At 43.9% G+C, this 14,910-nt stretch overlaps 1 protein-coding gene across 1 annotated transcript; it reads right to left on the bottom strand.

Moving 5' to 3' along the window:
- Positions 1-12,903: 12,903 nt before the first annotated feature.
- On the bottom strand, positions 12,904-14,294 carry SOX17 (SRY-box transcription factor 17). Its single transcript, XM_065751979.1, has 2 exons — positions 14,006-14,294; positions 12,904-13,926 (listed from the first exon to the last, which is right to left on the bottom strand). Exons 1-2 carry the CDS (start codon positions 14,292-14,294, stop codon positions 12,986-12,988), a joined length of 1,230 nt encoding a protein of 409 aa, XP_065608051.1. The 3' UTR covers positions 12,904-12,985.
- Positions 14,295-14,910: the final 616 nt, after the last annotated feature.

A 14,910-nucleotide genomic window follows, 5' to 3' on the forward strand; every position in this document is an offset into this window, starting at 1 on the left:
ATCAACTGCCCTGCTTGATTCAGAGAATTGCTCCCTACTGCAATGCATTTTTAAGTGAAATTGGCAACTAGGGACATAATATGGTAACCTGACGTCATGAGAGTTAAAATAAAAAAATTACAGACCTCTTAGTTGAGAAAACAACAAGTAAATCTTGAGGCAAGCTAATTACATTTTCTTCTATTTTCTCACCAGTTAGAACCTTCCTGCCTTGTCCGAGGTGCACACAGATTATCAGGTCTGTGTGTGCTTTTAGGATTAGCTGCGCTCATGGCAATACCATTGCCTTCAGGAGACGGGAAGAGTTTGCACAGCCCAAGTACAGCTTTCCCATGTTCCTTTTCTCATGTCACAAAATAGTACACAGCCATTTGATTTCCAATGATTGCTGCCTGCACGTCCACCTACAGCTATAATTATAGTTCACAGTAGAGCTTACCAGATAAGGTGAGCGTCTCCTGCTCTGACATATAATAAACTGAATGAAATACACTAAGTGACCTCAGTTTCTCAATCTATTCACTAAGCATGACTGACTATCAAAGAATTCACAGATACACGGCACTGCAGAGTAAAGAAAAACATCCTTGATGGGCAGTTAACAGCAGTGGATTAGAACCACCATATTTATCCCTGTCATTCACAATTTTTTTTTTAATATATATAAAGAACTGTTACTGCAGTGATGCTACAACCACAAGGTCATGCCCTCTTCCATTCAACACCTGGCATTTTACTAATAAGGTAACTCTATGAAAAGCTGAAAACAAACAGATGTAAGAAGCAATTCCTTTAAAAGGAACTGAATAGTAGAAAACAACTATCCCAAACATTTTTCACATGAAAAAATAATGTGAAAGATGCTTTTTAAATTATTTTTATACACATAAATACACACAAAACTCTTGTGACACTTTGTTTTGCTCTATAAAGGATTCAAAATCTCATTCCTCCTCTTTACTAAGTACAAATTGAATATTATTTCCCTTTCACTATAAACCTCAGACCTTCATCTACATTCAGATTTCAGACATCTGTTATAGCTGGTCTCTTAACCGCAAGCAAGGTACTCTTACATTGCATATATACAGTATCTGATATGGAGCCATTGCCTTGTTATGCTCTATCACAATGCAGACAACAGTTTTCAAGACATTAGTCATGTTATGTAACTGAAATGTGAAATCCAAGCCAATTTCGTTCAGACAATTTCTCACTTGTTGCACTTGCTCAATGATTGTACAAGATGAGCTTAATGGTCTTTTTCAACCTTAATGATTCTGTGATTAAAACTAAATCTTTACTTTAGACAAACTGTCACTACAAGTTTGCAGAAAAGACTGTGCAGTAGATGAGTTTAGCTTTCTAACTACACATGATAGAGATGGGTGAATTTAGGCATGCTCTGAGGACAAGGTGTGGCCCTGAACACATGAATCTTTAATTAAAATATTAATAATAATGTAAACACTATTATAACACGGAGTAATGGGAAGCATGTTACAAGATGAGTAGACAGTGATTAAACATCACATGGCTATCTCCGTGAAATAATATAGGAGCAACTTATCAAACTGATTTCCACCAAATTGTCTGTCATCACATGAACTACATAGCTCCTTCTCTACCACTAGCAAGGCCAGGTGCCTGCTCCTGTACAGGTGCTCTTGAGAGGATGAAGAGCATCTGAGGCTAACGACAGCTGCTGGTGAATGAACAGCATTGAACTGCATCAGGTAAGGGTCAGGTTGGGGGTTAGGAAAAGGTTCTTCACCAGAGGGTGGTCATGATCTGGAACAGGCTCCGCACAGCAGCGATCACGGTCCCAAGCTGTCAGAGTTCAAGGAGTGTTCAGAAAACACCCTGTCATGTGGTCTCATTTTTAGGCAGTCCTGTGTGGAGCCAGAAGTTGGACTCAATAATACTTAACAGGTTGCTTACAACTTGGAATATTTTCGATTCTGTCAAACATGGAAGATGTCTGAGTGAGCTGAGTACCTGGGATTAACCCTGGAGGAAGTGAAAGGGAAGATGGTGGAGTTGTTTGATGTACATCTGGGTGAGGAGAAAGCCTGAAAGTAGTTTAAGGACAGGAGCTCCCTGTGAACATTTAGGCATCATACCAAGCTGTTTTTATTTCCACATGCAGCCTCTTGTTAACTGTTTGCTGGACCCAGCAAAGGAAATACATGTAACTGAAATGGTGCATCTCTACATTTTGTGCCTGCTAAAACATTTCAGGGTGACAGTCTTGAAACAGTATTTGATCATGCAATATTTCATATTGCAATGCAATTGCCTTCACAACAATACAATTCTATTTGTATTGAAAAAAGCTAAGAAAATACTTTCTAATTACACTTAATGTTGGAGGAAAATAAATCGAGATCATTCATTTTGTCTTATGGTCAAGCAGAACATCTGATCAGCACTTTTACTGTAAAGCTTTCCATTTTAAAACCTCTGTCTCCACATTTAGTTCTCAATCTCTCTTAAAGTGTCACATGCAAACACACATTGCTTACCTAAGGTCTCCTATCTATTTTATATAGGAAAATTGTCAACTTGGATGTCATACACGTTCTTCTTCATGTAAGCCACTAGGATCTCTGTTTTGTTTCACAGCAGCTTTGTTGACCCAGATCATTAAGAGCGTGAAGAAAAAAATTAAGAAATATAGATATTGTATTTTATTTCACTCTGAAGGGAACCAGACTTTCAATTTCAGTTACCATATCTCAACTCCCCACAGGAGAAGAGCAGCTGCTCAAAGTGGTCTACAGTATTTATAACCCATAGTATTGTTAGATATATGATTTGGTTCACACACCAGTGTAACTTCAAGACTATTCCCTTACTCATTTATTGTTACCAGTTATTATTTGATTTATTAAACTGCATTTGTAGTATTTTAACAGAGATTCACCTTGTTGCTCTCAGGATCTTCCTCCAAATTACTAGGACTATTTTTACTCCAGTTATCCTTGTAGTGGTTTTAGTCCTTTCCACATGGATAAAATTTATTAAATAAGTCTATATTCATTCAATTCACTCCTCAAACTACAACATAAAGACACAGGATCACATAAGGATTTTGTCTGAAACAGCTTATACATACATATATATATGGGTGAAGACATTCATAACTATCCTTAACTGTAATTTAACAATGGGATCATATCTCTTTAAGAGAAAGTATCATACGACAACATCAGAGGTTCTGCTAGCACTTAGATCTATCTATTGTTACTCTCTAAAAGAACCAACCACTGACTATGCTCACAAAGGAAATCAGATCAATTTAACTGAATTCATTCTTGGAACATCTTTTTGCTTTCTTTTAATTTTATTATCTTCTAACTGCTTATAATGCAATGTTTGTTTGTTTTAATGCCTTTCACGTTATTAAAGTGAAGTCAAATGGGTTGAAACTCAGCAGGTCAGGCTTTCTCTGAAGAAAAAATACTGTTTGTCCTTTTCTATTCCAAGAATTCTGCTCCAAGATTGAAAAATTGTAAAACATGTCAAACTGTAAAATGTCATGATTACTTTCACCAAGTTACTTCGAGTATTACCACCAGTTCCATCAGCATGATATTTAGAAAATTTGAGCTAACTAACCCTTTTTAAAAATGGCACTATACCCATCATTATAAGGCTATTAAATGCCTAATACAGACAGCAGCCAATTACATTCCCTTCTGCCTAACCTCTTCCCTCAATTACTTTCTATATTCCTGTGCTATTATTTTTTGTATTAGCAATCTTTTCTCACTGCTTTTTATTTGAGAACCTATAAACACAGCACAGTGTCTCAGAAGACAGTGTTCTCATTCTTGCTAGAAGAAGAGGGAAAATCTGTTTGGCAAACATGCTTTCCAAGCTTTGACAATCAAAGTTAAAACTGACACTGTTTGCCTTCCTGCCATCAAGGATAGCGGAGGTAAACTTTGGAAATCAGTTTGTTTCTCTTGCATTAGAGTGAATCATGAGAATTCCTGGAGGTTACAGATATTGGAAAAGACCTGTAATTCCTGTGTGCTACTGTAGTTCTATTTTAGGTAGTATGAAAAGTCAAGTTAATGTGGTTTGTTTATATGAGACATCGCAACGCTTTTGTTATTCATCACTTGGCACAAAGGGGAGCTTGGAGTATTTCCAAACAGTCCGCAGACCAGAGTAATTTCACATAACACTTGAGACAGCTGAAGAGGTAGCAGTAGCATGGGGAGGTTTATCTAGCTCAGACACAGAGATTCACATCCCTCAAGAACACTTCAGATCTATGATAAATTCAATTCCAAAAGGAGCTATCTGTATTGTATGAGCAAGCACATATTCCAGCCAAGAGCCAGTTGCTGCTTCACAAGGCTGCAGGTCTTCAGGACCTCCTGTGTCACTTCTGCCAGTCTCAAGTGGCACACCTCAAATGACATTAGGCTCTTAACTTTGGGTAATCATGGAATTGTTTGAGTAATTAATTCATTTAATGAAGAATACATTGAAAACCTTCAAAGAATATCTCAGAGGCAGGAGATGAGAACACAGTAAACAGGAAAGGTTAGAGGCTTTTCCAAAACTTAGAGACATGCCATAGCTTTATTGCTGTTGTAAATTCAAAGATAATTTAAAGATAATCGCCCTGGCACCCAGTTATAAAATGTTTGAAACACTGTTCAGTTATTACCACATTTTGACTCTTGGTGGAGGTAAAGATTCTCTAAATCATGAATAAAAATTAATATCATAAGATTCTGAAGACAGAAAAAGCATCTGAAAAGATTAGTACATGCCACAGTGTATGCTTGACTACAAAGTCATTTTGTTAAGCTTCTCTCCATGAAACAGGAACACAGTTTTGCACGTTGGAAGATCCCTTTTGGATCTCTAACCTCAGTAAAACATGAGAACATTCAAATTAACAAAAGCATGATGGGCTTAAAAGCTTCCCTAGTAACTTCTTGAAAATGCATTTATTTTGGCTACAGATCATCAGCAACATCTAGATTCTAACAAACAAACAAAAAAGAATTGCCAGTAATAGTAGCAGCACTATGACAGAGGTGAGCAATAATCTTGCTATAATCATTGAAATCCAACATGAAAGGCACATTGCTTGTTACTCACAACAGCTGGCAGTATTTTCTGACAGTACTGGATGGTGGAGTGAGCAATGCAGGAAACAGAGCAGTGAAAGCAACAGGTCTTCTCCAAGAAAAAGGAAACAGCATAGTTGCCAAGCTGCTTACCAGAAGCTGCAAACAGTGTAGGTTACAGAGCAATAGCCCAGGAAATTTCTTATATTCCATTTAAGGGAATATTCTCATTTTATATGCAATGCCAGCCACACTCGTCAGCAGCAGACTATAACTAAAGGAGGCTGTAACACAATGGAAAGCGCAGCAATGACAGCAGAGTAGCAACATCCTAGGCTGCAGCCAGTGAACATTTGCTCAAACACAACGGTCACGGGCACAGAAATAAAGGAAAGAACTTACTTACCTTTGGAAGGCCTCAGGTATGCAGGGATCTCTGGCAAGATACCCTTTCCTCCACTGCCAACCCTTAAATGAGTACTCGGCATGCACCTGAGCTCTCCTGGGTTTGCCCTGTCTCTCCACCAGCTGCTCCATCCCTGTTTCAAACCCTGACATAGCATTTCCACTACTCAGTGCAGCCAATATTTTTTCCTATGTAAAGCAATCATATTGCAACGTTGTATAAAGTAAAAAGACATATCATTAGTATGTAAATCCAAACGAAAACACAATAAACAAATTGATTCTGGATTAGGAAAAGCAGTCAGGTGTAAAACGTCCCCCTGCTGAAGTTTAGGACTGATGTAGTTATTTTCTGCAATACTTGGGTTATGCACAGACAGCACATTTTATGAAGGCCACCTGGGAACTGTAAAATTCATGTCCAAGGATGTGCGTTGTTGCCAGAGACATTATACAAATAGAGGAAACCAAGCAATTATGTCAAGGCTGTCAGGCAACAGAACAAGTCTGAACATGTCATCTGTGTTACTGCAGCAGGCAGCTCCTCTACAGCAGCAAGCCCCTATTGAATGAACTGTTAGTAGGAGGTCTATTTTGACAGCAATAAGTAGTCATTCCAAATTAGCCTAGGTATACAGAGTGCTTCTATGAGGAGGGGCTGAGGGAGCTGAGACTGATCAACTGGAAAGAGAATGCTCAGGGAGGTTTCATTAATGCATATAAAATGGGAGATGCTAAGAGGACAGAGACGGGCTCTGCTCAGTGGTGCCCAGCGCCAGGACAAGAGGCAATGGGCACAAACTGTAACTCAGGAGGTTCCCTCTGAACGCCAGGTAGCCAGAGTAACCTCAACCATGCTGTGATTCTGTAAATCCAGATAGCTCACCCTGGCTGGCAGAAGCACTGAAGTAGTTAAGAAAGAAAGAATGTTTGTGCTCAGTTCATCCCTGAAGAGTTAGAGGTGTCTGTCAAAAGAAATAACATGGTGTCACATCAGATCACTTACATTTCTGCTAATGCCAGATTTATTCAGAAAACAAGAAAGTGGTCTGCTCTCTGCTTCTAAGCACAGATTACACACAGTGCAATATTTCATCAATTCTGGAGGGAAGTGCTGTGAAAACCCAATCCTTCAGTGGTAGCTACTTCTCTGACTCCAGGACTCTCTCTGTCCTGGAAATCAGTTTAAATGTATAAGGATGAAGTATGAGTTTTGAAAAACAAAGCCTATTTCTCCATATATTCCTACCAGAACAGACTACAAATAACTACATAAGCTCTCTTATATAAATACACTAAACCGCACTTTCATCTTAAAAAATGCTAGCTTATTTTCCACGAGTTAAATAGTTCTCTATAGGTTTAACCAATTGAATACTCCATTCATCAAGAAAAGGTGCTTATAACAAAAAGCTGTTGTATTCCATCTCAATGGTGAATTAAATCTGTTCCTTTTAAAGTATGTCCAGCACATTGTGAATCAAAATTCTCACAACGATATTGATGTTTTTGTAATGCTACACTTTCTGACATCATACTCAATTCAAAAGTATGAAAAAATGATACACTTTATTACTGAAATGACAAAGCTGCTTCCTATTTCTCACAGAAAACACCTGAGGATTTCACTGTTGATTTTATGCAATAGGCTGTACAAGGATATTTTGATAGAATATGCATGTAATCATAGACTCACTCATAGGAACTGACAAAATAATAACTTTCAAAGCATGAAAAAAAATTAAGATTACACAGCCTTACTGTGCTTCACACTCTTGTCCCGTAAGTAATACCATTCTGTGTATTTGAAACCAGAATTTGTATTGTATCCATCAGTTTTGATACTGTATCTCTCAGTATCCTTCTGGACAAAATGCCCATCATAGAGCTGGACAAATATATACATATATTGGAATGGGTGAACACTTTGCTGACAGGTTGGACTCAAAGAGTTATAGTTAGTGGGGTTATACTGGCTGGTGTCCAGTCACTGGTGGGGTTTCACAGGGCTCCATTTTAAAGCCAGTTCTCTTCTGTTTTTGTTGATGTCTTAGATACAGGATTTGAAGGTTTACTACCTCAGTTTGTGGACAGCTCTAATTTAGGAGGAACTTCTGACTCCCTTGAGGATAGAGTGGCCTTGCAGAGAGATCTTGACTAATTGGAAGGCTCAGTAATCATCAATTGCATGAGGTTTAATGAGAGCAAATGCTGGACTCTGCGCATGGGATGGGCCAGCCCCAGATATATATACAGACTGAGGGATGAGAGGCTGGAGATCAGCCCAACAAGAAGGGATGTGGGAGTTATGGTTGGCAGCAATATGGATACGAGTCAGCAGTATGCCCCAGCAGCCAAAAAGACAGACTGCAGCCTTCGGTTGCATCAGGCCCAGCACTACCACAGAGCAAGGGAAGGGATTTTCTACTCTGTGCTGTATGGCCTCACCTCCAGCACTGGGCACAGTTTGGGTGCCACAATGCATGGGCATAAAACTATTAGAGAATGTCTGAGGGAGAGCTACGAAGATGGTGAAGAGTCTAGAAGGCAAGATGTGTGAGGAGCAGCTATGCTCCCTTGGTTTGTTCAGCCCAGAGCAGAGGGGTTGCTCATGGTGGCCGCAGCTCCTCGCAGGGAGCCGAGGGGCAGCGCTGAGCTCTGCTCTGTGTGACAGCGACGGAGCCCGAGGGAACGGCATGGAGCTGTGTCAGGGGAGGGGCAGCTGGGGGTTAGGGACAGTGCTGCACCACAGGGCGGTGGGCGTGGAACAGGATGCCCAGCGGTCACATCACTGAGCTGCTGGAGCTCACACATACGGTTTGATTTTGGATAGCTGTGTAGAGCAAGGAGTTGGATGTGGTGATTCCTAAGGGGATATTGCAACTACGGATATACTATGATTCTATGAATTCACACATGCGGGTTTACCCTTCCAGTTAATTTGGGCACCATTTTTACCCCCCAAAACACATTTTAATATTCTTTATCTCTGTCGAACAGAGAACAAAATTTTGTTTTAAACAGGATGTGTGCAGGATAAATTCTGTCCCTAAACCGTAATAACAAGAAGCTTTAAAGTAAATCAGACACTGCAGAGTAACTCCACAATGCCTTGGAAGGAACCCAAGATTGCTGGTACCTAAATATATTCTCTGTGGGTAAATGGAGCTGCCACCCTCAATGTGAACAATAACTATATTCCCCTGGTAACTCTGTAGAATACCCCATGAAACAAGTTCTCTCTCTGATAAGGAAAAAGATGGAAACTTATTTTCTCCGAATTGTTGCTTATTAAAAACACAGAATATGCCAAAATCCTACTTTAAACAGCGACATGATGAAATTTTATTTTAACGAACGTTGCTTCTAAAACCTACTTCAGCATTTGTCAATGTCAAATATATGAATTTATTCTGTATCAAAATGCAGCTATGATACATGAACACTGAGCTATTTAGTAGTGAAAGGAGATGTCTGTAACAACACAGCCTCAACACTCCAAGCATTATTATGCTGCTTGTTGTTGACTGTCACTGAAACACATTCTTGCAACGAATTCTGAAATATTCTGAAAACAGCTGGAAACAGAAAATTAAAACTGATTTCACTGCAGAATTCCTAGAGATGGCAGCAAGTTTTAGAAAATTGGTTTTAAATATATGAGTATCTCAAATTTTTACACATGTAGTAAAATGTTCTGCATCATTCCTGGTGCTCTTCAGTTTGATATTTGTTTAATATTTGTTTACTAAAGGCTCATGATTGATCTGTTTCATCTGTGTCAGATGATATTGCATAACTTTTGGGTGTTTCACTTTCTTTTTTTATTATTAATTTCAACCTTAGCCAATATTATAAGAGCTGCGACACTTTCAAATGGAAATGACACACAGAGTAAGATATATTAATGCTTTAATTATGTCTAAGAAAGACACCTTAAAACTGCATTTAACCTCAAAAAAAATCAATTTTAAAATGTACAATTGTTTTCCAGACAGAAAGCCTTCCATGAACAGTAAAACAACCCAGAGAAATCCCCTGTCTCCATGCAACCATGCACTCATTTAACTAAATGTATTTTTAAATCACTAGAATAAGTCAAGGTGCTTATTCATAATTTACCTGACAAGAAGAATAAATTAATCATCATTTAGGACTATGCTGACATAGATAGATTGCTTTTATTCCACTACTAGCTGAGGCTTATCTACTTCGTGTTGAACCTGAATTCAAAAATCTATATCAGTTCTGATTAGTAATCATACAACATACAGCCATTAGTGTCTTGGTTGCTAAAACACTTCATATGTTTCCCTCATCTAAGTATCCATGTTCACTCAAGAATGGCTAATCTAGGTAAATCAGAATTAAGAATGGCTAAGATAGAAAAATCAGTAGTTTTAAAGTTCCCTTTGCAGATGTTCTTATGTAAACAAATCAAAGCGACGTGGCCTCTATAAAACAAAATAGATAATAAAATCAAAATTATTTGATATATATGATTAAAGTGTTTAAGAGCATCGTGCCCACATTTCCAATTTTCTGGACTGAAAATATGGTGTCTTGAAAACAGGATGACCCTTCTTTTATTCCAACAGAAGAAAACAATCTCTTTAAAAATTCCAGAGATGTGCTCTGGTGACTGGAGTTCCTTGGGACAGACAGAACCACCAGACCCTGGCATGTACAACACACACAGGTGGATGCCCTCATTGTGCAGCAGCACCAGCAAGGAGTGGATTATCTCTGTATAGGATTTTCTGGAAAATACCCATGTTATTCTTGAAGTTAAATTACACTGCAGTTCCTAAATCAGTGCTCTTCTCTGGGAAATAGCCCAATGCATGGTTATTATACTTAGCTGATGCTGAACATGATACAGACACTGGTGCCTTCAGACTTTCCATTTCAAGAACACAAAATCAGTTGTTTACAGCCTCAGCAATGACCACAAATGTTCCACCTCAAACAGCTGGCTCTAGTGGATTACTGAAGATTCCAATAAAACTCCTTATGCACTTCTGAAAGAATGCATTTCATTTTCAAATACACTGAATTATCCTAAAAACATTCTACAATTGAATATTTAGTCCAGGGTAGGCATCAGTGCAGTGTTGGAAGTATGACATGCGTTGTCCTCTGTGAAACTCTAAAACAGAACCTGTAAAAACAAAAACATGTGAAGTGTGACTGGGCCACAAGATGTGAAGCAGGATGGCAAGAAAAAAAAAACCCTCAGTCATGGAACTACCACCCAGCACAGCAAGAGGAGAGAGAACAGAAGAGATGAAGGGATGTCGTGCAGTAGGAAGGATGGCATGGCTAGGGCAGGAACAGAATCAGGATTACACTGCAAAGGAGGGATACAGGCAGAGAGTGGGAACTACCAGCAGGAAGGAATAAAAATTAAGCAATACAGAAATGGACAGCATACAGGCAGAATTCAGACAAAGGGAAAAAGCTTGAATGCTGGAGAATGGAAAGAGAATGTACAAACCCAGCAGGAAAGTTAGGGATGTTAAACAAAAGGAAGAAAGTAAACATGAGCAACAAAAGGAACATCATCCAGGCAAAGAGCATAGAGCATAGTGGAAAGAAACTACAGTGTAAAGACACTGAAGTAACAGCTTCACTATGTAGATAGGAATCATGCCCACATCCCCAGTTGTCCTCAACTTTTAACTCAAAGACCTGCTGACAATGTTTGTTTCTTAATCCTCACCTCGTCTCAGGCCAAACATCCACTCATATAGCAGGATAGGATACATGCTATGTTTGATGAGACATTCCTCAGGTTCTGTTTCATTTAATGCAGGTGATGAACAAAGTTCTAGGAAAAAAACAGTATTAGAAGGCACACAGCAAATGAAGAAGGAAGTGGCAACACAAGAGGTCAAAGGAGGCAGAAAAATGGTCACCTGGAGGTTAAGACAATTTAATGATACCCTGGAGAACTGTATTTTGTATTTACTACAATTGAAGTTCTACAAAATTACAGCAACTTCAGGTGAGTTTTTCAGTTTCACACAGAAGCAGTTAGGAGATCACTTACAGCACTGAAAACCAAACTCCATTGGAGTGGATGTAACCAGGATTTCCTCTGAATTACATAAAATAACTTTGCCCAAGGAAAATAATTCAGCTGATGCTTTGTAACAGCAAATGGCTGTTACAGATCAAAGCTACCATAACTTTTACAAAACTGAGCATAGACAACATAACTGAAGTCTTGGTCAGACTTCTTTAATCACAATTCAGCAGTCTAACAATCTAGTGCAAGATAAAGTATTCTATCTAAAACTAGATATTATGGATGTCACTGATAACACTTTTCAAGTGTCATTTATGAATTAATGTCTGACATTCTCATCAGTTAACACCAGTTTGCCCTGGTCAGAATCTTCCAACAGGAAGCAGCACTAGAAGCATCAGGGATGCTTTCTGTATAAGCAGACACAATAAGAGTGGGGCATAGCTCTGTTCTTCCACTGGCAAAAAAGTTACAGGGCAGAACAGATGCATACAGTGAAACAGCACTTGCCTTGATAATGGATACCAACAGTTGGGTGAGAGCAACTAAGCTGAGCAGGTGGGCATTCTGTCACCCTACCAGAGGAAGTCTGAAGCCCAACAGACAGAACCTGACTCAGGGGTAGGTGGTAAAAAGAAAGAGCGCGTGTAAAAACAGTATAAGTGTCATTTGTGAGTTGCTGCAAACAGTTTTAAACAGAAAACACTACGTACAGGAAAATCACTGTAAAGTCTGTAGGTATCCACATTCGATCAGTTCCTTTAAAAGCAGCATCTCAGATTTACAGTTCTTTCTGCCATAGATAAGTCTCAGGAGAGGAAGCTTTCCCCAATGCATTTGATAGCAATCACGAGTTCTAGTGGGCAATTACAAAACAGAGATCAAACAAACAAAATATCAAAGAGGACCACAACTCAGCACAGTTGCATACTGTCTGACTCAAAAAGAGATGTCGGCACAGCTCCAACCGCAAGAAGCTGTAGCAGGAATGCAGCTATACCAGAAACGAATGTCTTCGGTGAGATCATTAAAGCAACAAGGGTCACTCAGCACCTGCAATCCCCTCACTCCGTCTCAGGACAAAACAGCTTTTTATTGCCACTGTGTCACCCAACAGGGTGACAGGACCAAAGAGAATGACAGAAATACCTGTACAGCCGTTTATTACCCTAAAGTACAAAAGAAATTATATGTATAAATAGAGTACAGTTCAAATCAGCGGATAATACCGTGCAGACAGCAGCAGCACTCATGCAGCAAGGAAGACGCTAAATTAGAGCACGGATGACAACTGGAGAGTTACCGTGCAGGCACATCAGTGCAAGATCAGCAGGAAACAAGGCTTTCTAACAGTTCCATAACGGTACTTCCATCCCAACGGGCTTCGCAAAAACGTCCCGAGTCCAATAAATTACTTAAATAGGAGCGAGGGTTCCCGGCGCCGCCGCAGCCCTCAGCCGTCGGCGTAGCCGCAGTAGTAGACGGCGCTGCTGGCGTCCGACACGACGGCGGAGAGCGGCCCCGCGGCCTCGGGCGACGCCAGCCCGGCCACGTCGTGGGCCGCGAAGGGCGGCCCCAGCTCGGCCTTGCAGGCGAAGCGCAGGTACTGCTCGAACTCGCTGCGGTCCACGTCGCCCAGCAGCTCCTCGTGCGGCAAGTGCTCCAGCGGCTCCCGGCACGCCGCGGCCTCGGGCGGCGGGGACGGCTGCGCGCCCAGCGTCAGAGGCACGGGCACGGCAGCGGGAGCAGGAGCGGACGGCGGCGGGCCGCGGCCCGGGCACGGCTGCCCGTAGTAGTGCGGCGGCGGCACCGGGCAGCCCAGCAGCCCCTGCAGCGCGCCGCCCGGCCCCAGCTCGCCGGCAGCGGGGTGCGGGTGCGGGTGCTGGTGCCGCCGCAGCGTCGCCCCCGCGGGGCTGTCGCCCGCGCCCAGCGCCGAGAAGTCCCCCGCCGCCGCGGGGCCGTAGCCGCCGTAGGGCCCCGGCGCGCACTCCTCGGGCGGCCCCGGCGCGAAGAAGGGCGCCTCGCCGTGCGCCGCGTCCAGCGGGGACGGGTCCGGCGTGGGCAGCCCGAAGCCGTCGAAGGCGGCGCCCAGCGGCGGGCAGTCCCGGTAGCGCCCCGGCCCCGCCGCGTAGCCCCGCTCCGCGTAGGGCAGCGCCAGGCCCTCGGCGCACGTCCCGACGCCGCCTCCGTCGGGGCCGAGCGCGGACGGCGCCGCCTCGCCCGGGCCGTGCCGCACGAAGCCGCTCTCCGCCCGCTTCAGGCGCTTCACCTGCTTCCGCCGCCGCGGCCGGTACTTGTAGTTGGGGTGGTCCTGCATGTGCTGCACCCGCAGCCGCTCCGCCTCCTCCACGAACGGCCGCTTCTCCGGCAGCGACAGCGCCTTCCACGATTTACCTGCGCGCACAGCACCGTCACCGCGGCCGCCCCGGACCCGACCCCGACCCCGCGCCCTGCCCCGGCTCCCGACGCTCACCCAGCATCTTGCTGAGCTCGGCGTTGTGTAGGTCCGGGTTCTGCTGCGCCAGCCGCTTACGCTCGTCCTTGGCCCACACCATGAACGCGTTCATGGGCCGCCGGATCCGCGCCTCGCCCTTGCCGCGCCCGCCCGCAGCGCCCGCCTCGCCCTTCGCCTTGGCCTCGCCCGGCGGGCTCAGCGTCTCCGCCCAGGGGCACGGGCCCAGGGCCGGCATCATGGCGGGCAGCGCGCCCCGGCCCTGCGCCTGCTCCTCGCTGCTGGCGTAGCCCGCATCGGGGCTGCTCATCGCGGGCCGCACAGGCCCCGACGGCGGCGGACCGACAGACGGGCGCGACTCTCGCTGCCCGCTGGCGGCCGTCGGCTCCCGCCCGCCTCTATTTGAGCAGCGGCGCGGCCAATGGGGCCGCGGGGGCGGGCGCGGCTCGGGGCGCTGCCGGCGGCTCCGCGGGGCGGCCCCGGGGCTCCCAGCCGCACCTGAGACACGCGGGGCCGGCTCTCAGCCGAGCCCGCCTCCCGCAGCCCGTGCTGGGGATTTCGCGGCGTGGGGCGAGGGTCGGTGCGGAACCGCTGAGCGCTGTCCTGAGCGGCAGAAAACACAACAGCTCTGCGATTCTGCCCTCTCGGAGTTCGTACTGATAGAGCACATCTTAAAGCGAACTCTCAAAGCCGCGCTGCACAGACCTGGGGGGTTATCCGGGACATGGAAACACAGGTACAGGGAAACAGGGAGGCTGGCTCTCCTCGGGCCCCTGGGCCGGCCGCGCTGGGGCTGGGTCTGAGCTGGGAGCTACTTCGGGACAGGGAAGAGAGCAGGCACGGCCGCCCTATGGGGGTTGATATCTACATGTACAGAGGCACGGAGCTCACTTGGGACTGGTGGCGATCACCCAAAGTGGCGTTGG

The sequence above is a fragment of the Cyrtonyx montezumae genome, unplaced genomic scaffold, assembly GCF_038088225.1.
Source record: "Cyrtonyx montezumae isolate F1298 unplaced genomic scaffold, pur_monq_1.0 scaffold_8, whole genome shotgun sequence".
Taxonomy (NCBI): Eukaryota; Metazoa; Chordata; class Aves; order Galliformes; family Odontophoridae; genus Cyrtonyx; species Cyrtonyx montezumae.

Bases quoted from the DNA above. Each gene is read 5' to 3' on its own strand.
- SOX17 (XM_065751979.1), bottom strand. From the start codon at position 14,294: ATGAGCAGCCCCGATGCGGGCTACGCCAGCAGCGAGGAGCAGGCGCAG. The intron at 13,927-14,005 runs GTGAGCGTCGGG...CTGTGCGCGCAG, and splicing joins CGAGCTCAGCAAGATGCTGG to GTAAATCGTGGAAGGCGCTG.